The 26,565-nt window shown below is 36.9% G+C and overlaps 1 protein-coding gene across 5 annotated transcripts in view; it reads right to left on the minus strand.

The window, feature by feature from the left end:
- Nucleotides 1-11,544: 11,544 nt before the first annotated feature.
- The window catches only part of ATRX (ATRX chromatin remodeler), a 275,833-nt gene continuing 260,812 nt past the window's right edge, over nt 11,545-26,565 (minus strand). For all 5 annotated transcript variants that reach the window (XM_029929461.1, XM_029929463.1, XM_029929459.1 and 2 more), the window contains 5 exons: nt 24,136-24,285; nt 22,743-22,868; nt 21,336-21,431; nt 16,327-16,455; nt 11,545-15,295 (listed from right to left, as the gene is read on the minus strand). In XM_029929461.1, coding sequence (XP_029785321.1) covers nt 15,017-15,295; nt 16,327-16,455; nt 21,336-21,431; nt 22,743-22,868; nt 24,136-24,285 — 780 coding nt within the window. In that variant the 3' untranslated portion in view covers nt 11,545-15,016. The remainder of the gene's footprint in view (nt 15,296-16,326; nt 16,456-21,335; nt 21,432-22,742; nt 22,869-24,135; nt 24,286-26,565) is intronic.

Below are 26,565 nucleotides of genomic sequence, written 5' to 3' on the forward strand. Positions count from 1 at the left end.
GGTGGGATTTAAGGAAAGGTATTAAGCAGGCTGTGTTGTAGCTTATGGGCAAGTAATAAATTGTATCATGTATCTTGAATGTATCATAGATAAGCTGCTATATAACGATTGCCACTTCAGATAGCTGTGAAATTAGGTGATGAACTAGTTGTTACTTAACCTTCTAATTTCTGTATAAGTCTTATTACATGAAACAGAAGTTGGTGTTTTGACTGTTTTACTTTGCTTTTCTGTTTGGAGTGTCATTGTAACTACTGTATTGTAAATGATGGAAAATAATTGCATATGTTAAAAAAATAAATAAACAGAAAAAAAAAGAAGAAGCCAAGAAAAAGAGAGAGAAATAGATTCAGGAGCACGAAAGGTGAATCTGAGACCTTAGTGATACAATCAAACAGAACTATATCTGTATCATAGGAGTTCCTGAAGAGGAAGAAAGAGAAAAAGGTCCTGAAGGGGTGCTGGACCAAATAATACACGAAATTTTCCCAAATCGAAGGAAAGAGAAAGACACTGAAATTCAAGAGACATATTGAACACCCCTAAGACGTAACGTAAACTGACCTTCAGCATGCATACCACAGTGAATCTGGCAAAAGATAAAGAGAGAATTCTGAAAGCAGCTAGGGAAAAATGGCCTTAACATAAAAGGGAAACCTATCAGAGTACTTACAGACCTATCTACTGAAACTAGGCAGGCCAGAAAGGAATTGCAGGAAATCTTCAGTGTGATGAACAGGAAGAATATGCAAGCAAAAATTCTTTATCCAGTGATCCTGTCATTCAAAATAAAGGAGAGATAAAGGTTTTCCCAAGTAAGCAAAAGTTGAGAGAATTCATCAGACTAAAACAGCCCTACATGAAATCCTAAGAGGGACTCTATGAGGGATGTGTAGCAAGAAATATAAGGTACCAGAGACATCACTACAATCATGCACTCTATAAGAAACACAATGAATCTAAACCCACACTTTTCCAATAATAGCACTGAATGTCAACGGACTGAATGCTACTTTCAAATGACACAGGATAGCAGAATGGATAAAAAACCAAACCCATCTATGTGCTTTCTACAGGAGACTCACCTTAGACCTGAAGACACCTTCAGATTGAAAGTAAGGGGATAGAGAAATATCTACCATGCGACTGGATGCCAAAAGAAAGTTTGACTAGCCAAACTCATATCGGACAAACTGGACTTTAAGGTAAAGGCAGTAACAAAAGATGAAGAAGGACATTATATAATAATTACAGGGTATCTACATCAGGAAGAGCTAACAATTATAAACATCTAGCACTGAATTCGGGAGTTCCCAAATACATAAAACAACTAATCACAAACAGAAGCAATCTTATTGATAAGAATGTGCTAATTGCAGGGGACTTTAATACCCCTCTTACAACAATGGATACGTCAGCCAGACAAAAAAATCAGTAAAGAAACAATGGACCTGAATGGCACACTGGAACAGATGGAATTAATAGATATATTTAGAACTCTGCATCCTGAAGCTAGGGAATTCACTTTCTTCTCGAGTGCACATGGCACATTCTCCAAGATTTATCACATACTGGGTCATAAAACAGCCCTCCATAAATACAAATGCACTGACATCATACCATGCACACTCAGATCACAATGCTATGAAACTTGAAATCAACCACAGGAAGAGGTCTAGAAAACCTCTAAAAATGTGAAGGTTAAAAACTACCCTACTGAAGAGTGACAGGGTGAACCAGGCAATTAGAGAGGAAATTAAAAAATATATGGAAACTAATGAAAATGAAAACACAACAATTCAAACTCTCTGGGACGCAGCAAAGGCAGTCCTAAGAGGAAAGTTCATTGCTATCCAGGCCTATTTCAACAAACTAGAATAAGCGCACACTCAAAACCTAACAGAGCACTTAAGGAAATGAGAAAGGGAACAGCAAGAGCACCCCAAACCCATAAAAAGAAGAGAAATAATAAGGATCAGGGCAGAATTAAAGAAGATAGAACCCACAAAAACAATGAACAGATCAATGAATACAAGAGTTGGTTTTTTGAAAAAAATAAACAAAATTGATAAACTTCTAGCAAGGCTCCTCAGAAAGAAAAGAGGGAACACTCAAACAGACAAAATCATGAATGAAAATGGATCTATTTCAACAGATCCCTCAGAAATACAAGCAATCATCAGAGGTTACTATGAAAAATTATATGCCAACAAACTGGACAATCTAGAAGAAATGGACAAATTTCTAAACACACATGCACTACCAAAATTCAAACGGGAAGAGATAGAAAATCTGAAGAGATCCATAACCAGTGAAGAAATCGAATCAGTAATCAAAAATCTCCCAACAAATAAAAGCCCAGTGACGGACGGATTCCCAGGGAAATTCTACCAGACATTTAAAGCAGAGGTAACACTGATACTTCTCAAATTATTCCAAAAGATAGAAATGGAAGGAAGACTTCCGGACTCATTCTATGAAGCAGATATCACTTTGATTCCTAAGCCAGACAGAGATCCAACAAAAAAAGAGAACTACAGGCCAATATCCTTAATGAATACACATGCAAAAATACTCAACAAGATACTAGCAAATCGAATTCAACAGCATATAAAAAGAATTATCCATTATGATCCAGTGGGATTCATTTCTGGGTTACAAGGCTGGTTGAATATTCGCAAACCCATCAATGTGATACATCACATTAACAAAAGAAAATTTAAAAAATATGATTCTGTTGATAGATGCAGAAAAAGCATTTGACAAAATACAACATCTCTTCTTAATAAGAACCCTTGAGAAAGTCAGGATAGAAGGAATTTACTAAAACATCATAAAGCCCATTTATGAAAAGCCCACCGCTAATGATATCCTCAACGGGGAAACACTGAGAGCTTTCTCCCTGAAATCACGGACAGGACAGGGGCGTCCATTCTCACTTCTGTTGTTTAACATAGTGTTGGAAGTCCTAGTGTCAGCAATAAGACAACAAGAGGAAATAAAAGGAATCAGAATTGGCATAGAAGAACTGAAATTTTCACATAAACAGATGACATGATACTCTACATGGAAAACCCGGTTGACTCCACCAGAAGCCTTCTAGAACTGATCAATGAATTCAGTAATGTTGCAGGGTACAAAATCAATGTACAGAAATCAGTTGCATTCTTATACACTATAATGAAGCAACAGAAAGAGAAATTAAAAAAAACTGATCCCATTCACAGTTGCACGAAAAACCATAAAATACCTAGGAATAAACCTAACCAAGGATGTAAAAGACCTGTATGCTGAAATCTATAGAAGACTTATGAAGGAAATTGAAGAAGACACAAAGAAATGGAAAAAGATTCCGTGCTCATGGATCAGAAGAATAAATATTGTGAAAATGTCATTATTACCCAAAGCAATTTACACATTCCATGCAATCCCCATCAAAGTTGCACCAGCATTCGTCTCAAAGCTAGAACAAACTATCTTAAAATTTGTATGGAACCACAAAAAACCCTGAATAGCCAAAGTAATATTGAAGAAGAGAACCAAAACGGGAGGAATCACAATCCCAGACTTCAGCCTCTACGACAAAGCTGTCATCATCAAGACAGTATGGTATTGGCACAAAAACAGAGACATGGACCAATGGAATAGAATAGAGAACACAGAACTGGACCCAGAAGTGTATGGCCAATTAATCTTTGACAAAACAGGAAAGAGTATCCAATGGAAAAAAGACAGCCTCTTTAACAGGTGGTGTTGGGAGAGCTGGACAGCAACATGTAGAAGAATGAAATTAGACCACTTTCTGACACCATTCACAAAAATAAACTCAAAATGGATAAAGGACCTGAATGTGAGATAGGAAACCATCAAAACCCTAGAGGAGAAAGCAGAAAAAAGCCTCCTTGACCTCAGTCACAGTAATTTCCTGCTCAACACATCCTCAAAGGCAAGGGAATCAAGAACAAAAATGAACTACTGGGACCTCATCAAGATAAAAAGCTTCTGCACTGCAAAGGACACAATCAAAAAAACTAATAGGCAACTGACAGAATCGGAAAAGATAGTGGCAAATGGCATATCAGATAAAGGGCTAGTATCCAAAATCTACAAGGAACTCACTAAACTCCATACCCAAAAAACGAATAATCCAGTGAAGAAATGGGCAGAAGTCCTGAACAGACACTTCTCCAAAGAGGACATCCAGATGGACAACAGGCACATGAAACAATGCTCGGCATCACTCATCATCAGGGAAACACAAATCAAAACCACATTGAGATACCACCTCACACCAGTCAGAGTGGCTAAAATGAGCAAATCAAGAGACTATAGGTGCTGGCAAAGATGTGGAGAAACGGCACCCTCCTACACTGTTGGTGGGAATGTAAACTGGTGCAGCTGCTCTGAAAAACAGTGTGGAGGTTCCTCAAAAAACTATCCATAGAACTCCCCTATGACCCAGCAATAGTGCTGCTGGGGATTTACCTAAAGGATACAGACGTGCTGATGCACAGGGGCACATGTACCCCAATGTTCATAGCGGCACTTTCTACAATCGCCAAATCATGGGAAGAGCCTAAATGTCCATCACCTGATGAATGGATCAAGAAGATGTGGTATATATATACAATGGAGTACTATATGGCAATGAGAAAGAATGAAATCTGGCCATTTGTAGCAAAGTGGATGGACCTCGAGGGTGTCATGCTAAGCGAAATAAGTCAGGCAGAGAAGGACAGAAACCATATGTTTGCACTCATAGGTCTAACAGAAGAGACCTAACAGAGGACCATGGGGAGGAGAAGAGGGAATGAGAGTTGGGGAGAGAGAGGGACACAGATCATGAGAGACTATTGAATACTGAAAATGAACTGTGGGCCGAAGGGGAAGGGGGAGGAGAGAAGGGGGTGTAGGTCATGGAAGGGGTGCACTTGTGGGGAGAAGAACTGGGTGTTATATGGAAACCAATTTGACAATAAACTATTATATTAAAAAAAGAAAACAAAACAAAACCAGTTATATTTTCATTTCCTATCATCTTTAACATTCTAGTGTGTACCATTCCAGACTTTTTCTATTCACCCTCTAATGGTTTTCTAATTGTGTTTTGGTCTTTGTATCAGCTAGCGTTACTTTCCCTAATACACTCCCAGGGAACTGTTCCAACCCCTGGTTCTGGTGGCCCCAACACATGAGAGACTTCAGCCCTGCATCTCCTGGAGAGGAGAGGGAAGTTCCGATACCTTCTCTGAGGCTCCGGGTTTTTTTTTTTTATGTTTTATTTATTTTTGAGACAGAGAGAGACAGATCATGAGTGGGGAGGATCAGAGAGAGAGGGAGACATAGAATTGGAAGCAGGCACCAGGCTCTGAGCTGTCAGCACAGAGACTGACACAGGGCGTGAACCCACGAACGTGAGATCATGACCTGAGCTGAAGTCAGAGGCTTAACCGACTGAGCCATCCAGGCGTCCCTCTGAGCCTCTGGTTTTAGAAATGCCCATCTTCTGCTTTCCCTGTGAAGAATGCAGATACCCTATCTCTGACTGTCCTAGATCCATTATCCTCTTGCTCCCCAAAGTTGGTCCCTGGACCAGCAGCATCAACATCACCCAGGAGCCTGCTAGAAATGCAGATTCTTAGGCCCCATCCCACACCTGCTATATCAGAATCTACAATTTAATAAGTTCCCTAGGTGATTTGCAGATACATTAAAGCTTGAGACGCACTAGACTAACCCAGGTCCTTCCAATTCTAGGAATGAAGAGTTCCCTAAATGTTCTTAATCACTAGAAACTTTGAGAACTTTCCCACCGAAAGTTTTAACTTTCATTAGGCCGTTCTGTTGCATGGAACATTCTGAACTTTGTAAGTGAACAAGAGGCCTTATGCCTTCCTTAGGATTCCAGTGCATCCCATTCAAACATTGAACATCATTATGGTCAAACCAAGGAAAGACAGAATAACTGGTCCTAATGGGGCATCTTATTTCTTCTGGATAAACAATCTCAAGCAATCTCCTCTCAGAAGAAAGGAAATTATGTTTGGGCAGTGTGGGCCATACACTCAGGTAACAAGTTCCCACTAGCAGATATAATAGGACAGTTTCTGTGGGATGTTTCTGCCCCTGGTTTCTACACGCCACCCTAAGTCAGAAATGAGAAACTCCTGTCAAGGATCACTGACCCATTAAATAGGTAATAAATGAAGGGGACTTTGATTATAAGGCATTTTTTTCATTGCAAAAACTACACTACTTCTTTCTTAAAAGCTATGAACAGAAAATATAAGATTTTAGTCCATAAACATAATGGAGAATTATAAAGTGTGCTTCAGACTTTTGTTATGGTCAGTTAAGAAATAGGAATGGGGCACTTGTTTTCAGCTCAGGTCATGATCTCACAGTTTTGTGAGTTCAAGCCCCGCATCTGGCTCTCGGGTGGCAGCGCAAAGCCTGCTTGGGATTCTCTCTCTCCCTCTCTCTCCCTCTCTCTGCCCCTCTTCCACTCACATTATAGATAAAATAAACTTAAAAAAAAGAAATAGGGACAGAAGAGATACTAAAGTGAAGGAGGAAGACAAAGAGACCTAAAGTAAAGGAAAACAGGCATATATATGCACACAGAAACAGACTGATGCTATTGACATTGCCATAAAGTTCTCAGATAGGATAGGACTACCAAGACATCCACACATAAATTCATCAAACATTTTTCGCACACTTTTTCTGTGTCAGGTGCTGAGGATATTAAACAGAATATGAGTCCCTGCCCGTAAGCAGCTCACATATCTAGCAGGGGAGCAAAATATTGATCAAGTACTCACACAAATAACCATTGTATTAGTTTTCCTATTGCTGTTGTAACAAATAACCACAAACTTGGTGGCTTATAAAAACACTCATTATTATCTTTCAGTTCTGTAGGTAAAATTCTGATCCAGGTCTCACTGGGCTAAAATCAAGGTGCCAGCAGAGCTATACTCCTTTTTGGGGGTTTTAAGTGAGAATTCTTTTCTTTACTCCTTCCAGCTTCTAGAGTCCACCCACATTCCTTACCTCATGACCCTCTACCCCCATCTCTCTGAGGCATTTGTTCCTGGTCACATCTGCCTGTGTCTCCCTCTGCCTCCGGCTTCCACTTTTAAGGACCCTTGTGTTTACATTGGGCCTACCTAGATAATCCAGGCAACATTTCAATGTCAGCTGATTAGCAACCTTAATTCCTGCAAACTTAATTCTCCTTTGCCATCTAACCTAACACATTCACAGGTTCTGAGATTAGGACATGGACATCTTTGGGGCTCCATTAGTCCACCTACTACACCATTTAACTACAAATTGTACATTACAGAAGCTATTGTCTTAAATGGGGCTATAAACTTCTGTGCACAAGTATGGAAGCCTGGAAATATGCTGAGTTCTATTCTTTGCTACCTATGTATGTTTGTTTGCTGTTTCCTCCAAGATGCCATCTTCCTCAATCTCTATATATCCATATTTTAGCTGTCTTTTAATATCTTGCTCGAATGGCACTTAGACTCTATCAGGTGGAAAAATGAAAAATAAACTTTGTTCAGAATACTTCTACCTTTAGTATCTCAGTTGGTGTCTAATTGAACTTGTGAAGCCATTATATTCAAAATGAATTGTGATATCTTAAAACACACTTTAAAGTATTCACACTGGACTCTTCAGACACTTCTTTTTGGATCACAGAAGGAAAAGAGAAAGCCAAGCGCTCTAGGCAACAGTGAAGAGGGACAGAAGGTAGTGCCTTAGAAATGCCACACCAAGGGGAGTATTTTGTTTCTTTAAGACCTTGCTGAGAGTAAAAGCAGACAAATGAGAGCGGATGTGAAAAAGAACAAAGTGATATGGTACTCTAAATGGTTTGCTAACGGCTGGGATTAAATCATAGTTCTAGGAAGGGTTGTTCGCTTGTTCAATGGCAAAAACATAGAATCTGATACACGTTGAATCCTGCCTCCTCCAGTTAGTTATGAGACACTAGGTGAATAAATGAATTATTTTAAACCTATTCCCTCACCTGTAAATCAAGAATTGCAAAAGTGACTAATCACAGTGCTTGACACCTAATAGGTGTTCAATAAATCTTTATTGCTTTGTGAGTAAAGATTCAAAGATGTGAAGTAACTTGTCTAAGTTTATAAAGATTAAACCAGGTCCTCAAATTCTAGCATTTTAAAATAGTTTTGCTGGGTTTTTTTTCAGTTCTTTGGAAATATATAAACTATTCATGGTCCTTATAGCACATCTCTATAACTCAAGAATAATTTACCTCTTATCCTGACCGAGACCACTACACTAACACAGAGCTTTCTCTCTTGTTTCCTTGTGAATATAGCAGCATTTCTCACTTGAAAGAGAAGATTTTAAAATACATTAACCTGCCTCCTTTGAGGAACTCTGGATGACTTCATTCTTGGCACTGAAGGACACTAATATCCGGAAAGTGGAACGGTGCTTATAGATTCTATTGTTCTAAACTTTGATGACGGTGGTGAAAGAACCTTTTAAACAAATTAAATATCCCTCTGAAACAAAGTCCTGAAGCCAACAAACACCCTAGACACAAAATTAAAAGTTTAGAGGATATGTCAGGGGTCTTCCCATTTTACAGTTGTCACACAGGAATTTGTTTCCCTTTCATTTTGGTTCATATATTCCTCTACTTCCTACAAATGTTTTACATTTTGAAGCGTAGTTCAATACTAGTTGTTCTGAAATTTTACTTAATGTGGTTGGCAGACTTAACAAGTGAATTGGAATGCAAGTGTAATAGCAGGTATCTGAATGGAGTGGAATGAGAAGTGGAATAGAAGCTAGGATATCCTTGGGGCTCTTTTCATTTCTGGGCCTGTTTTCCAGACTGTAAAGGGAGACGGCTAGGCTACAGTTTCTCTGAGAACCCTACAGTCCCTAGCATTCTGATTCTATAAGCTCCCTCCACTACACTGAAATATTAGAATACAAAGGAATATATGTATGTGGGGGGGGGAATCATTTGAAGAAGGGGGAAAATGGTAGGTAGGCACTTCATTTGAACTTAAACATCCAGCAGTGTGCAAGATAAGGGAGAAGGATAGGAAAACTTGCTAACAAAAGGTCTACTTTATTAAGGATACTATTCAAGCCTGCATCACTAAAGCCTCCATGCTGTATAGCTGAAAACCTACCAAGAGCTGGGAATGAACTAACAAGACCTCAGATGATTAGATTAATGGTGTTTTCCCCAAGTTTGGTTTTGAAATGTATTTAGCAGGCTAGACACAAGTATTTACCTACTTTGCTACTGGTATGTAAGGACAAGCAGCTACATTAAAAAATGATTACTATTTCTTTCTTCTTAGTTTTGGTCATGAGATTTGACTCTTTATAAAACCTACATCTCAAAAAGCATGCCATATATGTTGCAACGTAAGTCAATATAAACAAATATTGCCTCTTACTCACTATAAACTTCACCCAGACCAGACAATTTAAACATTGGCCTAATTTGGGCTTTACAGTTATGAATAGAATGGGAAGTTATCCTTAAAAGCTGACTTTACAGAATCAGACTTATATTTACCTTGATGTTTTCTCATGTATATAAACCCAGTCAGGCAACAAAGATAGAAGAATCAGATCCTTAGACAAAGTTTTTCATTTTCTGAGTTCCAGAAGCAGTAAGAAACACAGCTCTGGGAGTATCTCTGGGCAAAAGACAAAGGTTACAGCTGTGGAAGTGTTAATTAGAGCCTATTACAACTTATCTGCTTTGTCATTAAAATGCCTATCAGACTTCTCATTTTTATAAAACGAAGGCATACGTACCTTAGTCTGGGAGAGCGTTAACCAAAGGCAAGGGATTTCTAATTCCATTCACAAATTTCCCATGTAACCTTAGACCAACCCATTGTCTTTTGCCTTCAAATTGTGCTTTGCTCACAGTTAAACCCTAACTCTTGGAGCTGAAAGGCACCTCAGGAAATCACCTGGTCCAGATTCCTGCTTCAGAAAAGTGAATTATTAAAGTCCTATTTTCCAAATGAGACATAAAGACCCAGAAAACTAGAATGTTTTCTGCCTCCTAAGTGCAATGGATTTTATTTTGTTCTCACTTTTACCTTAACTGTCACGAGGAGAATGTACTTATTCTCACCTTTTTTTCCCACAGATGTCATATACAGGTTAAGACACAATAACCACAAGGCACTTTGAAAACACCAAAGGAAACTTGTAATATTAACAACAGATACTAGCACTTGGAATGGGTTGGTCTGAAGGTAAACTAAAAGGAATGGATTTAGCCCTTTTAAAAATTAGCTTGAGGAGAACAAAAAGCATTACACTCAATTTGGTTAAATGGACCAAACTCTCTGTATATACATGTTAAGGGTATAATTAGGAGTAATTGCCTTTACCATTAGTTTTTCCTTTAGGTTTGAGAAGGTAATCAAAAGGAGAAATCTTGCACGTAAAATCAGATATCCTAAAGAAAGTGGGCTCCTTGGGGAAGAGTAAAAGGAAATAACAGCTTTCTCTTGCAATTTAAAAAGTTTATTTTTACAACCTATAATAGTATTTTTCTTTTGCCTTAAAAAATGGTCAATAGAATGGTCACTGAATGCTGGATTATCTTCCTGTCTCCAATCTTTCTTCATTTTGCATTCTTAACCATTCAAATTATCTCTGCCAAATCGCCACTTTTATCTGCTACTTTGAACACATTTACCACTTCACAAACCCTTGCTATCCTCCGAATTGAATTATTTACTTAGTATTTCAAGGTCTTCCATCAATCCACTCCAATCTATTGTCTTTCCCAATCCTTCTCTACCTTTATTCCTTTTCTTTCAATACTACACTTTCTCTTCATATTCCTGAAACAAATCCCATCCTTGCATCTGGCCAAGTCATCTCACTTCATCTTTCTTGAAAACCAACACTTATTTGATGTGAAAATTATAGGGAGAGGGCTGAGTCGAGTCAATACGTAAGTCTCTTGGTAGTCATCTAATATGATTAGCTAAAGGAGATTAGAGTGAACTCCCCTCCTCCCTTACATGTTTCTACCAGAGACAAGGTGAAGGCAGAATGGTGAGGCACAGAATTTGGAGGAGTGTTACAGGGTAGAGACTGCTTGGAATACGTAGTCGTTCTGAAAATTAAAGAGGACCTGCAGTGCTTCAGGATTTGTCTCTTTCATTCCTTCAATTACAGCTTTCTCTCCATTGTCTTTAATAAAGGCCTCAATTTATATGCTGCCTTCCTTGGTGAACATATATAGTAATCACTATAAGGAAGATCTCTCTAGTGAGGAGAGGAAGGGCGACTGCCATAGTTAGCCAAGTAGGCACAATGATGACAGGAAGGGTATTCCAAACAGAGGGTGGCAGTATATACTGTAAAGGAATTTTATGGCAGAACATACTCTGGGGAGTAAAACTCTTAGGTGGGGCCATTCCATTATTATATCCAACATGAGTAATGTGGGCAGTTTGGTTACCTAGCAGATATTAAGCTTAGAAACAATATATATTTTGGATTTTAAATTTTTATTCACCTCCATTTAACAGCATATATAAAATGTTGCACAGACAAAAAGCATTTCTGAAATTTGGTAACTACTTTGGGATTGGCACAGATTATAGACTTGAAAAAAAAATCCATGGTGGAAAAATTTTCATCTCTAAGGGTAGATTTGATATGGAGATAGCTAAAAGTCACTTGAGACTAAGTCTGGTAAAATAAGGTGGGTAATAACCTGACCATAATTTTTAGTGAAATATGCATGTGAAAGAATGACCTTATTTACTGTTAGAGTAAGTATCTATAGCTTCACAAAATGCCACCCTCAAAAGAAAAAAAGGTTATAGAGATAGGTAAATAATCAAAAAAATTTGGGGGGAGGGCACAGATGTTAAGTATCTGATTTTGTGATAGAGGGAAAATGGGCATAGCTAAGGGAAAACTACAAAATGTTCAGCTTCTTTGGAGGCCAGGTAATAAGGCTTCCATCAACCTGCTATGGCTTCAGGAGAGTAAGCAGCTTTTCTATCAAGTGAGGATTAGTAGCCTTGCTTGATTTAAATGAGTGATGCAGCTGTTGGGAAGCAGGAGATGGTGCTGGATTACAGAGACAACCAAAACTAACACAAACACACATAGGCTTCCTGGTATGTAAATTATTTTTGAGGTTAGAGATCTTCTTTTACAGAATTTGGTATATAACAGATTCAAAGACCAAACTTTTTGACCTCCCAATATTAAATAACTAAATGTGCAAAAGAATCACCATTAAATAGGACATCAAAAGCTATACATTTTCTATGAAACAATATGTGCACAGATTTTTCAAAGCTGTGAAAATGCAATAAAGAGCACAACACATTTTGGTCACTTTATTAAATGACATTAAATAGTTTAAGTTTCAACTACTAAACAGCACTTTGAATGGTGAAAACACAGATAGTATTATTGTCATACTTGAATGCTTTTCTTTAAAAACACAATTCCAGTCCTTATATATATTACAAAACAGCCTTAAAGGAAGAAGTGACATCTTTTCTACAGTACTTAAGATACTCAATACAGAACTGAAAAGCAGTCTAACAGAAACAAAGGCAAGTCTTCACAGCTGTATGATTTCAGCAGCCAAAGCTGGATGATGGACTGAAACATTACTATACAACTGGGACAAAACATATACAATATCACAATACTAAGCAAAAATGCTTTACACCCAAAGAAATAAAACAGGTTACAAAATGTGGAGAATTTAGCAGGCAAAACTGTATTACAAGCAACATCTTAAATCGTCATTTTTTAAGCCATTGCAACTATTTAAAACATCTAAAACAAATATAAAAATGAGCCTTTTAGTATCTTAATTGATGTGATTTTTATCTTTAAATATTTGTTAAAGCTTGATGTTATACTCAAAGTACATATTATGTAGCTAAAATGTCAAGTGAGAAGAGTGTATGCAAAGTGGTCCAAGTTTGATTTCAAACTCTCTTAGTTCCATTTAATCCTTTCTACATAATATTCCTTAAGTCATAGTTTCATCCATGGTGAAAAAAGGTTTAGAAGGTTGCCTAAAATTTTTACATCCATGTCTTTGAGCAAGTAATCAGACCGTGTTGAAAGTTCCCAGGTCAGTAAATCAGGTTTAAAGTATTCTGGACTTGTAGAAATACCAACTGACAACAGCTGGCCAGAGTGTACTGCCTTTAAATACTTCTCATAAATCTTGTCCTTTTCATTTCTTCTAAAGTAAAAACACATCCACCACCCCAACCCCCAATTAAGTAAGTTTGATTATATGGCTGGCACAATATCCAAATATATGGAATTTGTTAGTGACAACACGTCATGATGAAGTGGGAGGGGGGGATGGAGTGGATTCACCTAACCTCACGAATTCTGTACCACAAACCTAGTGGTTTGGAGGTTTACCACTAGTTCAAGTTTATAAAATGGAAAACCTCTTAATCATCCAAATAACTCAAAACAGTTCCAGCTAATGTTAAAATCATTCTAATCCACTGATACCTAGAGCAATTCTTCCACCCAACTTTCATCTTTTATGAAATTCCTTAGCTATTTCCACTACCTGTTATATCACCATCTTGAAAATGGTTTTGCCATGTTGACTCCCACAGTCTAACAATCTTTTTCTTTAAAGAACTCAAGCAACCCAATTGTACATGAATAAACTCATAGGTCATTTTATAGGCCTGGATTATGAAAAACAACAATGTAATGGTTTTCTAGTAAAAGTTGATATAAGGGAATAGATTAATTTTGATCATAAAACTGCCTCACAGATCTAAACTAAAAAAAAAAAATCAAACTTTGAAATGTAAGTTATTTAAAATAACATAGGGGAGTTGGGGGAAAAGATCATAATGGTGACAGGAAAGAGGAAGAGCATAGAAGCCAGTGATCCTTATCTTTCAGAGAAATTATTTCACAATACCGACAATACTGGGAATTATTAAAGCACATTCCTCATGTGAACTTAAGAAGTCAGCAATGGTTCTGCCATTTTGATATTGTTTATAGAACAGGGTGTGACCCTACAACCACACCGTCATCCTTAACCTCCAAAATGCTAGAACTTGATTTTGTTAGTTCACATCCCACTGCCAGCAACAGGATGAAGCACTAGCACTGGCACCAACCAATTAGGAGACGTGCTTTATATTAGTGCCAGGAGAGAGAAAATTCATGTGTGGGAGACAATCCACAACCCTGAAATTTTACCAGTAATTATTTCAGCACATGTAACTGAAAATAAAAAATTGGCAGAAAGACTAAAGAAGAAAAAGTAATTCTCTTCTTAGGCTATACTTAAGGCTGTTTATACAATGCTAAGTTAACGGCAAGACTCCTCCAAGTTTTAGAGCAGTAGTATTTGAGAATATTGCACCCAATTCTGTGTCAAAGATAACCTTTAGTTTCTAACTTTCAGTCACAGAGATGATACAGCAGGAGCCCAGCTGCAGACTTCAGTCAAAAGAACATTAAAACCATTTCAATCACTTTAATAAAGAAATGGATTAAGTACAAAAGTATTTTATAACTTGAGGAATCAACTCTAAGAACTCAGCTGTGTGTTTTTATATGTAAAGAACGAATATATAAATCTGTATTCTTTGCTAAATTCACTAATTTTATGACAATTTTATGGTTGCTAAAAGCAGGCATAAAAATTTAGAGAGGAAATCTGTGGAGTTGTTTCTGTTATGGAAGGACTTGTTTTCACTGAAAACAATTTGAAATATCTTCTGTACTCAATGTGTGTAAGAAGATTCTAGGCAATATCACTGACAAATGTCAGGAAAAAATGGTATGCCCTATTAAAAAAATTAAAACTAATGTGGAAGATTGGCATTTAAGGGGACCAAACTATTTATACAGTTGAGTTCTGTTAAGTCATTGATTCCTAAAAAAATAAAAGATCTTTCTATGATTTTAACAATCCATTTAAGCTTTTAGTGCAAAATCACATTGATTTCCCTTGGGAAGGTCCTGGATTTTTGCTTCTCATTGGGGGTGGTGCACGCTGCAATGGTGGTGGCTGCATACCACCAGCTACTGACTGATACATTCCTCTCATATCGATTTGCTGGTAGTTAGAAGGATTCATGATTAAATTTGGAGGCTTTGGCATCATGAGGTGACCCAGTGTTGCTTGTTGATAAGTCATTTGTTGTTGCTGCTGCTGATTGTACTGCTGCTGGAGCCTTCGGTTCATAAGTATTCGCTGGACACAGCTGATTAACTAAAGAGAGAAAAGGGAGCTGTTACAAGTGCACGACCTGTCTCAAAGAGTCAAGAATCAAGTTTTAAGTTAAAATCAATTTGTTAAGGGTGTACCATACCAAAAGGAAAACACATTATTGTTATCACCATTTGAGGCATTCACAAGACCATTACCCTAGAAACCAGTTAATAACACCATTTAAGGCTAAATTCTCTTAATGACTTGACTATTGTATTGCAAGCTGCATTTAGGTTAGTTGCCATAGTAACTGTCCTGCACTATGATTGGTTTCAAGTATTAGTTACAGCACTTTTTGTAAGTCTCATGTCTTGTTCATTGTTTAGAACAATGTCTGTCACATAATGACAGACAAACATTTTTAGTGACAAACACCAAAGTGGAAAAGGACTTGCAGTGGGAATAAGTCCTACCTGGACTATCTCAAATTTCCTAAGATAATTTGAAATCAATAAATCTACAGTGCTTTCTAAAGTAAAATTCATGCCACAGAAATTGATTCCCTGGAGTCAAGAGGTGAAATTTCCCAGTGAAAATCAGATGGCTGGCAAACAACTATGCTTGGAAAAAATGATCAAAGGTCCAGGAATATGCTAGCCTTTGAAAGAATTATAGAATTTAATAGGAACTGGTAACATATATTATCTATAGCTCCACTTTTTTCCCTCTCAAATATATTAAAAATTATACTTGTTTTGGGAAGGTACTTAAAAATGGTAAATATGGTAAAAAGTAGGGCAAAAATTCCTTTTTAAATGTCCAGAATACAAAAAATATAAAATTATGTGAAAGAGATCCTATATAATCTTCAAACAGACCCACTTGGGAAACTGTTGCTCTTCTGTAACCTTATAACCAAGATATTACACTTTTACTTGACATTACTAGGTTTTCTGACAAAACATCTTCCAGGAAAAACTATGACTATCCATACATCCATATGAGGGAGGGATGGTTATTGACACAGATGTCACACAAACCCATTATTATAAATTCAAGATAATTGGACATAGAAATAGTCAAATTCTTACCATTTGTTGTTTTGTCAATACATCATTGTAGATTGCTTCTCTTCGTTTAACATCAAGCTCCTGACTGGCTTGTCTACTTAATGCTAACGCCTGTACTTGGGCCTCTGAAAGATTCATGTTTTCTTTCCACTAAAAGAAAAAGTTTCTATTTACTCCTTATTGCAGTACATTGAGGAAAAATAATTAAGGTACTTAAAAATATTCAGGATTTTAAAAGGTTTTTTTCCCCCTTTCCTTTATTCTTTCCTAAAGAAAACAACAATGTAAAAAGCAAGGCACTAAGTTACCCACCATTGTACAAGGTTTGGCTATCTCTGGAATGAAACTACTTGGATTTAATTTCTGCAACAGATAAAACATGTTTATATAAACAAGACATACATTTCTATGACTGACTGATTTCCCAATTCTTAGACATTACCCATTTCTTTTTTGTGCCAGCATTTAGGTAAAATTGCTGAACAGACTTAACATTATTATTTTATGAGTACTTTACTATTGCAAATAAAGTTACAAGAATTATGCTGTTTTCCAACAAAAAGATTCTAAAGAAGTATAATGATACAGCAGGTTTTTAGACAGCATTCTATGTAAATGGTATCACTGTTGAAAGTTTTAATATTTTATTAAAATGAATACTGAAATTTAAAAGGAAAATAAATGACAGCTTAAGAATCATAAAACATATAAAACAGCTATAGAAGTGAGAATTATGGTATCTGGAGAGAAACATTTGGATCCTCATGGTTGGCTGCGTCTAGGCATCTAGAGGAGTCTTGGTGTTGAAACATGGTAGATACTTGACCGGTAGATTTACTCAGTTAATCTTCATGTGAGAGTGTAATTCCCACTCTGCCAGGTCTTCTCTTATATGAGTACACGTTCTATCTGTCTAGACGATTTTCATAAATAAGGGTAATAACCATAGGCTATAAGGATTAAAAGTTTGACTGGGAGATAAGATGTGAGAGGGTCAGATATGACCTCAGATCAGTAAAGAAACAAACTACAAAGAGGATAAAAAATTAAAGTTGACAATACAAAAAGAAAGATAATAAAGTATACTTTCATCAAAAAAAAAAAAAGAGAAAGAAGTATGCGGTTTTCCCCAAGGAAGGAGTGAAGCAGAAAACAAAAAGAGGGGGGGAACTAAAGAAAGAATGGGTCAATCAGGCATTTAAAGACAAATTTTAAAAAATATATGGAAACAGGGGAGCCTGGGTGGCTCAGTCGGTTAAGCGTCCGACTTTGGCTCAGGTCACGATCTCACGGTTCATGGGTTCGAGCCCCATGTCAGGCTCTGTGCTGACAGCTCAGAGCCTGGAGCCTGCTTCAGATTCTGTGTCTCCCTCTCTCTCTGACCCTCTCCTGCTCACGCTGTCTCTCTCTCAAAAAAACAAACAAATAAATAAATAAATAAAAACATTAAAACAAAAATTAAAAAAAAATATGGAAACAAATAAAAATGATAATACAACGATCCAAACTCTGGGATGCAGCAAAGACAATCCTAAGAGGAAAATACATTGAATCGAGGCCTATTTCAAGAAACTAGAAAAAGCACAAATAGAAAATCTAACAGCACGACTAAAGTAACTAGAAGCAGAGCAGCAAGAATACCCTGAACACAGCAGAAGAGAAATAATAAATATCAGGGCAGAAATAAACAATATTGAATCCTAAAAAAAGGTTGAACAGATCAATGAAACCAAGAGCTGGTTTTTTGAAAAAAATAAACAAAACTGATAAACCTCTAGCCAGGCTTCTCAAAAAGAAAAGAGAGAGTACCTAAATAGACAAAATCATGAATAAAAATAGATTTACTACAACGAATTCCTCAGAAATACAAGCAATTATCAGGGAATACTATGAAAATTATATGCCAACAAACTGGACAACCCAGAAGAAATGGACAAATTCCTAAGCATACACACACTACCAAAATTCAAAGGGGAAGAGACAGAACATTTGAACTGACCCATAATTAGTGTAGAAATTGAGTCAGTTATCAAAAAACTCCCAACAAATAAGAACCCTGGGCAGAAGGCTTCCCTGGGGAATTCTAACCATTTAAATCAGAGTTACTACTCATTCTTCTCAGATATTTAAATCAGAGTTAATACCTATTACAAAAAAAAAATGCAAGGAAAACTTCTGGACTCAACTACGAAGCCAGCATCACTTGGATTCCCAAACCAGACAGAGACCCCCAAAAAAGAGAACCACAGGCCAATATCCCTGATGAATATCGATGCAGAAGTCCTCAACAAGGTACTAAAAAATCTAATTCAACAGCATATAAAAAGAATTGTCCACCATGATCAAGTGGGATTCATTCCTGGGTTACAGGGCCAGTTCAATATTCGCAAATCCATCAATGTGGTACATCACATTCACAAAAGAACATATAAAAAAATATGATCCTTTCAGTAGAAAAAGCATTTGACAAAATACAGCATCCTTTCTTAATAAAAACCCTTGAGAAAGTGTGGATAGAAGGAACTTAATTAAACATCATAAAAGCCATTTATGAAAAGCACATAGCTAATATCATCCTCAATGGGGAAAAACTGAGAGCTTTCCCCCTGAGATCAGGAACACGACAGGGGTGTCCACTCTCACCACTGCTGTTTAACATAGTGCTGGAAGTCCTGGCATCAGCAATCAGAAAACAAAAGGAAATAAAAGGCATCAGAACTGGCAAAGAAGAAGTCAAACTTTCACTTTTCACAGATGACATGATACTCTACATGGAAAACTCAACAAATTCTACCAATAGACTCCTAGAGGGGCACCTGGGTGGCTCAGTCAGTTAAGTGTCCGCCTTCAGCTCAGGTCTGTGCTAACAGCTAGCTCAGAGCCTGGAGCCTGCTTCAGATTCTATATCTCCCTCTCTCTGTGTGACCCTCCCCTGTTCGCACTGTCTCTGTCTCTCAAAAATAAATAAAAAACATTTAAAAAAAATTAAAAAAAAGACTCCTAGAACTGATCCATGAATTCAACAAAGTCAGAGTACAAAATCAATGTACAGAAATCGGTTGCAATTTTATACACCAATAATGAAGCAACAGAATGAGAAATCAAGACTGATCCAATTCACAGCTGCACAAAAAAACCATAAAATACCTATGAGTAAATAAACCTAATCAAAGATGTAAAATATCTGTACGCTGAAAGCTATAGAAAGCTTATGAAGGAAATTGAAGAAGACCCAAAGAAATGGAAAAAACGTTCCACACTCATGGACTGGAAGAATAAAGATTGTTAAAATGTCAATACTACTACCCAAAGCAGTCTACACATTCAATGCAATCCCAATCAAAAGTGCACCAGCATTCTTCTCAAAGCTAGAACAAACTATCCTAAAATTCATATGAAACCACAAAAGACCCCGAATAGCCAACATAATATTGAAGAAGAAAACCAAAACGGGAGACATCACAATTCCAGACTTTAGCCTCTACAACAAAGTTGTAATCATCAAGATAGTATGGTATTGGCACAAAAACAGAGACATGTCCCAGTGGAAGAGAAAATCCACAACTGGACCCACAAGTGTATGGCCAATTAATCTTTGACAAAACAGGAAAGAATATCCGATGGAAAAAAGACAGCCTCTTTAGCATTTGGTGCAGGGAGAACTGGACAGAAACATGCAAAAGAATGAAACTAGACCACTTTCTTACACCATACATAAAGATAAATTCAAAATGGATGAAGAACTTGAAGATGAGACAGGAAACCATCAAAATCCTAGAGGAGAAAGCAGGAAACAGCCTCCTTGACCTCAACCGCAGCAATTTCCTACTCGACACATCCCCAAAGGCAAGGAAATCAAAAACAAAATGAACTATTTGGACTTCATGAAGATAAAAAGCTTCTGCAATGCAAAGGACACAATAAAAAAAACTAATAGGCAACAGACAGAATGGGAAAAAAAAAGTTACAAATGACATATCAGATAAAGGGCTAGTATCCAAAATGTATAAGGAACTCTCCAAATTCCACACCCAACAAACGAATAATGCAAAGACAAAATGGGCAGAAGACAAGAACAGACACTTCACCAAAGAGGACATCCAGATGGCCAATAGACACATGAAATGATGCTCAGCATCACTCATCATCAGGGAAATACAAATCAAAACCACACTGAGATACCACCTGACACTGGCAGAGTGGCTAAAATGAACAAATCAGGAGACTATAGGTGCTGGTGAGGATGTGGAAAAATGAACACCTTCTTACACTGTTGGTGGGAATGTTAACTGGTACAGCCGTTCTGGAAAACAGTGTGGAGGTTCCTCAAATAACTAACAGTAGAACTCCCGTATGATCTAGCAATAGCACTGCTGTATCCCAAGAGATAGAGAAGTGCTGATGCATAGGGGGACATGTCCCCCACAGTTCATAGCAGCACTCTCAACAATAGCCAAATCATGGAGAGAGCCTAAATGTCCATCACCTGACGAATGGATCAAGAATATGTGGTTTATATATACATCAGAATACTACATGGCAATGAGAAAGAATGAAATCTGGCCATTCGTAGCAACGTGGATGGAACTCGAGTGTGTCATGCTGAGTAAAATAAGTCAAGCAGAGAAGGACAGATTCCATACGTTTTCAATTATAAGTGGAACAAGAGAAACTTAACAGAGGACCATGGGGGAGGGGAAGGAGGGAAACTAGGTAAGGAGAGGGAGGGAGGCAAACCATGAGAGACTCTTAAATACTGAGAACAAACTGAGGGCTGACGGGGGTGGGGGGGAGGGGAAAATGGGTGATGGTCATGGAGGAGGGCACTTGTGGGGATGGGCACTGGGTGTTAGATGGAAACCAACTTCACAATAAGCTTTAATTAAAAGAAAGAATAAGAAAAATGGGATAAAGGTTACCAAAAAAGAAAAAGAAAATAAGAACGATTCAAGACTGAAAAAAAAAGTAAAACCAATGAGTGGAAGGACAAGAATTACAAGTTGGAGTAAGACAACTGCCAATTAACTTACTACAGCTGAAATTATATCTTCAAGAGGCTGAATCCTCACTGCCGTCACACTGTTTGTTGCTTCTACAACCTTTTCTCTTCCTTGATTAATGAGGTCCTAGAAAAATACAAGAAATGTTATATAGGGCATATAAAAGATGGCATAGTTGCAGGGTATAAGGATCCTTCCTCTTGCCAATTGATAACACTTGTTTTCTTTTTAAATATTTATTTATTTATTTCTTTGGGGGCGGGCAGAGAAAGAGGGAAAGAATCCCAAGCAAGCTCTCCACTCAGTGCAGAGCCCAACTTGGGGCTCAATCTCACAAACTATGAGATCATGACCTGAGCCAAAATTAAGAGTCAGGTTCTCAACCGACTGAGCCACCCAGGCGTACCTTTTATATAGCATTTCGTTTAAAACCTCCAAATTAATTGAAAAGCAGCAAAATGCAGCATCAATAAAGTGGATAAAACTTATCAGCGAGGGTCTTGTGAGGATGATAAAATGTTGGGTTTGCACCAATAATTTATAAATTTAAATGACTCTATAAGTACATTTTAAAAAGGAAACAACATCAAATACCATGTGCTCATCACAGTAAGTCCCCTCTTCAATATCCATCGCCTACTTAACTCATCTCCCCTCTCACCTCTCCTCTAGCAACCCTCAGTTTGTTCTCTATAGTTAAGAATCTCCTTGGGGCGCCTGGGTGGCTCAGTCGGTTAAGCATCCGACTTCGGCTCAGGTCATGATCTCACAGTCTGTGGTTTCAAGCCTCGTGTCAGGCTCTGTGCTGACAGCTCAGAGCCTGGAACCAGCTTCAGATTTTGTGTCTCCCTCTCTCTCTGCCCCCCTCCCTGCTCACTCTCTGTCTCTCTCTTTCTCTCTCTCTCAAAATAAAATACATAAAAAATTTTTTAATAAATAAAAAGGAAACAACAGATTCAATTAAGTTATTATATTATTGGTATAATAAAACCTAATCTTTCTTATTTAATTCATAATTGACTCTAGTTTCAAATAACTTATTTCAAACTGTATATCATCATATGATTAATGCTGCATCTACATTGCATCACAATGTAAATTAATGTATTTATCCTATTTTCAAGCATTAAGTTGTTTATTCAAAATATTTTATAACTGAAGAAATTGCTATTTCCCCAGTCAGCTGCGCTATTGTTCCTTAATTAAAATAATTCAAACAATATCAATTCAAGGCCTAATTCTCTTATACTCTGAACAAACCACATTTTATTATACTATGTTGGTTCAAAAGAGTCAACAAATGAAAGAAAAATTTCTTGGTCTATTCAGAGGTAATCTTTTTGAGAATGTGATATTCCTGCATAGGGAATCGTCAACAACAGGCACTTGAAATTGCCTTTGATTCAAGTTAAACTACTTTTGTACTTCACAACTTACCTCCAGCTGTTGATTACTCATTGCTGACAGGGCTCCCAAATTGAAAGGAATATAAGGTGTTTGAGAGTTAAAACTGACAGGGGGTAAATTGGTCCCAGTTGGTATGTTGAAACGCATGGTCAGTCCCTAAAAACAAAAAAAATATGTTTTCCACATTGTGATTGAAAACTTGAAATTCTACATCACCTACTGGTTTCGAAAAGAATCCACATCCTCAGATCTAAGAAATTATTAACACTCTTCCACACACACACAAAACACTCTTTTCACCCGAAACCAAGATCTTATTACATGGAAAGCTTTAACTGCTAACTAAAGGTGTATTCTTTTTTCTGATAATTCCCACAGAATGGGGCAACTCAGAGAATTCTAATGAGACTCCTAACATCACTTTAACATTAAAGAAGTTTGGTACAATGAGTTAGGAGTTTAAAAAGAATTCAGGTATTAGGATAAGGTTTCCCATGCTCAGGCACATTTTTGCTCAAGTGGGTTGTTGTTTAAAATAAACATGGAACTATTTTAAATAAAGTTGCTGTTGGAGACTGACATCAATTTCCAATAATAGAATATTTTTGTGTTCTGACATTCAGTCAAAATTTAGATTTCATGGTACACATGTTAAAGCAACATTTACTCCTACCTCCAAACTCTATGATCCTATACATCTGTTACTATAGTGAGGGTGCTGACGGGAGTTAAGTGATGCTAAATATATAGCTTCTCACTAATCTCTCAGTTCAGCAAGTGCTAAGCAGAAATGGGGTTACTGCTCTTTATGTGGAAACTATTTTCTTCTTTCCTTTTCTCTCATTCTACTATGAAAGGTAGCCAAAAGCCCATACACTGACTTTCATATTTGGGGACATTGTTCCTGAAGACTCACTATTACTATTACTTATTCCAAATGTGACCCTTGTCTTACTCACTCCTCTTTTTTTTTTTTCATTTTTTTAAAATAGTTTATTGTCAAATTGGTTTCCATATAACACCCAGTGCTCTTCCCCTTAAGTGCCCTCCTCCATCACCACCACCTCTTTTCCCCCCTCCCCCTTCCCCTTCAACCCTCAGTTTCTTTTCAGTATTCAATAGTCTCTCAGGTTTTGGGTCCCTCTCTCTCCCCAACTCTTTCCCCCTTCCCCTCCCCATGGTCCTCCATTAGGTTTCTCCTGTTCTCCTGCTAGACCTATGAGTGCAAATATAAGATACCTGTCCTTCTTTGCCTGACTTATTTTGCTTAGCATGACACCCTCGAGGTCCATCCACTTTCCTACGAAGGGCCATATGTCATTCTTTCTCATTGCCATGTAGTACTCCATTGTGTATATATACCACTGCTCTTTCTAATGACTAATACAAAAACCAAAACCAAAAAGCATTTTGAATGAACTACCTTCTTCTCTGCTTCATATTCAGCCCAAGCTGCTTTTCTTTCTTCCTCAGTCAACTCTTCTTCTTCTTTGTGGTCCAAAAGAGAATCATGCTCATGATATCCTACAATGTGTTCTTTATGTATTTGAAGAAGTTCTGCAAGTATGGTGTCCTGTTTAGAGGGGTTGAAATAACAGAGAATTATTTTTATCCTCTCTGGATCCTATCTCCATAGTTCTTTGGTCTACTGTCCGACTAGAAACTAGACCCTGGCTGTTACACATATTTCTGATATATTTGATATAAATTACTTAGAAAAGTCACAATACATACAACACCAGCCTCTAATGTAAGAACTTCCTATATAACAATGTTTATACAAACATGTTTTAGGGGTTCAGTTTTTTAAATGACTACTTTTCAGCTCCAATGCTTTTTACTCCAAATTTTTTCGCATTTTTTCATATGTATTGTTTTGTACTTTGCTTTTTAAGATTTTATATTTTAAGTAATATCTATACCCAATGTGGGGCTTGAACTCACAACCCTGAGATCAAGAGTAGCATGCTCCATCAACTGAGCCACCCATGTTTTGTACTTTGTTCTGAGTTGATAATAAATGCTAATATTAGTCTGTTTAAATAAAAGATTACATTGGATGTGGGTGCTAAATATCATAGCTACTCCTGTTTATACATATTTAACAACTTAATTTTCACCATCACTTTGGCTACCAGCCACTATACTACCAAAAACGAAATCTAAATTAATCTAAACAGCTACAGGACAGTTTAACTAGAACATAATAGCCCTTATATTTCAATTATACAAAGGTTAAATATAAATTACACTGAAAAGACCCAAGGGTCAAATTTAAACTGATATATTGTTTATCAATTTATTATAATGATGTCTTTTTTTAAGTTATAGTGCCTTAAGTCAGTCTTTTAAGGTTAAAAAAATTAAAAGCTTAAAAACTGGGATCATTTATATACTTAGTAAGAAAAACCAAACTCCTGTATAATTACAATTATGAGGAGACACGAGGAGAGATTGGGAGGAAGAGGTTAAAGTGAACCATAGACATGTTACTTGCTAATAAAAAATTAAAATACTCAAGTTGTTTATTAAGAAATCACAGATGAAAACCTGGATATTTTATATAAATTAATTCACTTTACAAAAGGATTTTTCATAGCTTCTAAAAGCAAGTTCTCTGAGAATACACTTTCTAAATTGACTGTGAATCCAGTGAAGGAACATAAATAATTATAGGGCAATGGAAACGTTGCAGAGGTATACAGTACATTAAATGTAATCTACATCTAGTAATCCTTAATGCCTTCCTAAATTTCAGCATAGACAAAGCCCATGCTTGAAAATAATTCTGTCTTTACATCTCCACCCACCTCCTGAGTATAAGGTCCAACACATGGTAGGAACTAAAATGTTAAATAACTCAAGATGAAAAATTCAAATAGTGAGGCCCTAAGTTTGTTCTGTACATAGCAAATGCTAACACTATTTCCAAATATTCTGAATATTTGGTATCACGTAAACAGCTCTTAATCTTGCTACTCCCCATAAACACCTGAAATAATAATTTCATCATTCCATGAAATAAAAGGAACTGGTTTTCTTAATGAATACAACTGTAATTGAAATTTTATAATTCATTTTGACATGACGTGCTATTTCTTTTGTTGAAAAACAAAAACATTAAAAGATTACACAACTGAGAGGGCTCAAGAAAGCCTAAAGGCAGAATACACAGATGCTAACAGGTTTAATTCTTCTGAAATGCTAACTAAACATTTCTCTCCTACACCAGTGTAGAAAGCTGTCATCAAAGCTGACTTCCCAGGCCTATGCCACAGAAAACAGGTTTATCATCACTCAATAAATCTCCAAAGTTCACAGTTAATAACCTAGCAGGCAGGGAGACAGGCCAATGTGATTAAATTCTTTTAAAAAGATAATGCTTCCTTAGATGTAAGTCTCCCATGCTCACCCCCAGCCATGACTGAAGAGAGATAATAAAACCAGATAACACTAAATATTTTAGTTAAGTGACCATGACAAATACAATTAGGAATGTCAGATATTCTACAAAATACCAAATAAATTACTAGGTAGAAATATTCTATGGATAGTCCCTAATTTTACTTCTGTCAAGCAAAAATGATATTCTTAACCATATCAAAAATAACTTCATTTCTCTAAAAAAGAAATCTAAGGGAAAAACGAAGAGAATTTTACGCTAGGAACTAAATTTGCTTTCAGCTTTGCCACTGACTCTCTGTAACAATGAATAATTTAGTCTAGCAATGACTGTCAGTTAAACATGAATGAAATCCTCTCTACTCACATGTCTAACAGGATGATATGAGAATAGCAAGAATAGATGAAACACCCAATTCTTTGGAACTAAATCCTATGTCAATTAAGTGCA

The sequence above is a fragment of the Suricata suricatta genome, chromosome X (assembly GCF_006229205.1).
Source record: "Suricata suricatta isolate VVHF042 chromosome X, meerkat_22Aug2017_6uvM2_HiC, whole genome shotgun sequence".
NCBI lineage: Eukaryota > Metazoa > Chordata > Mammalia > Carnivora > Herpestidae > Suricata > Suricata suricatta.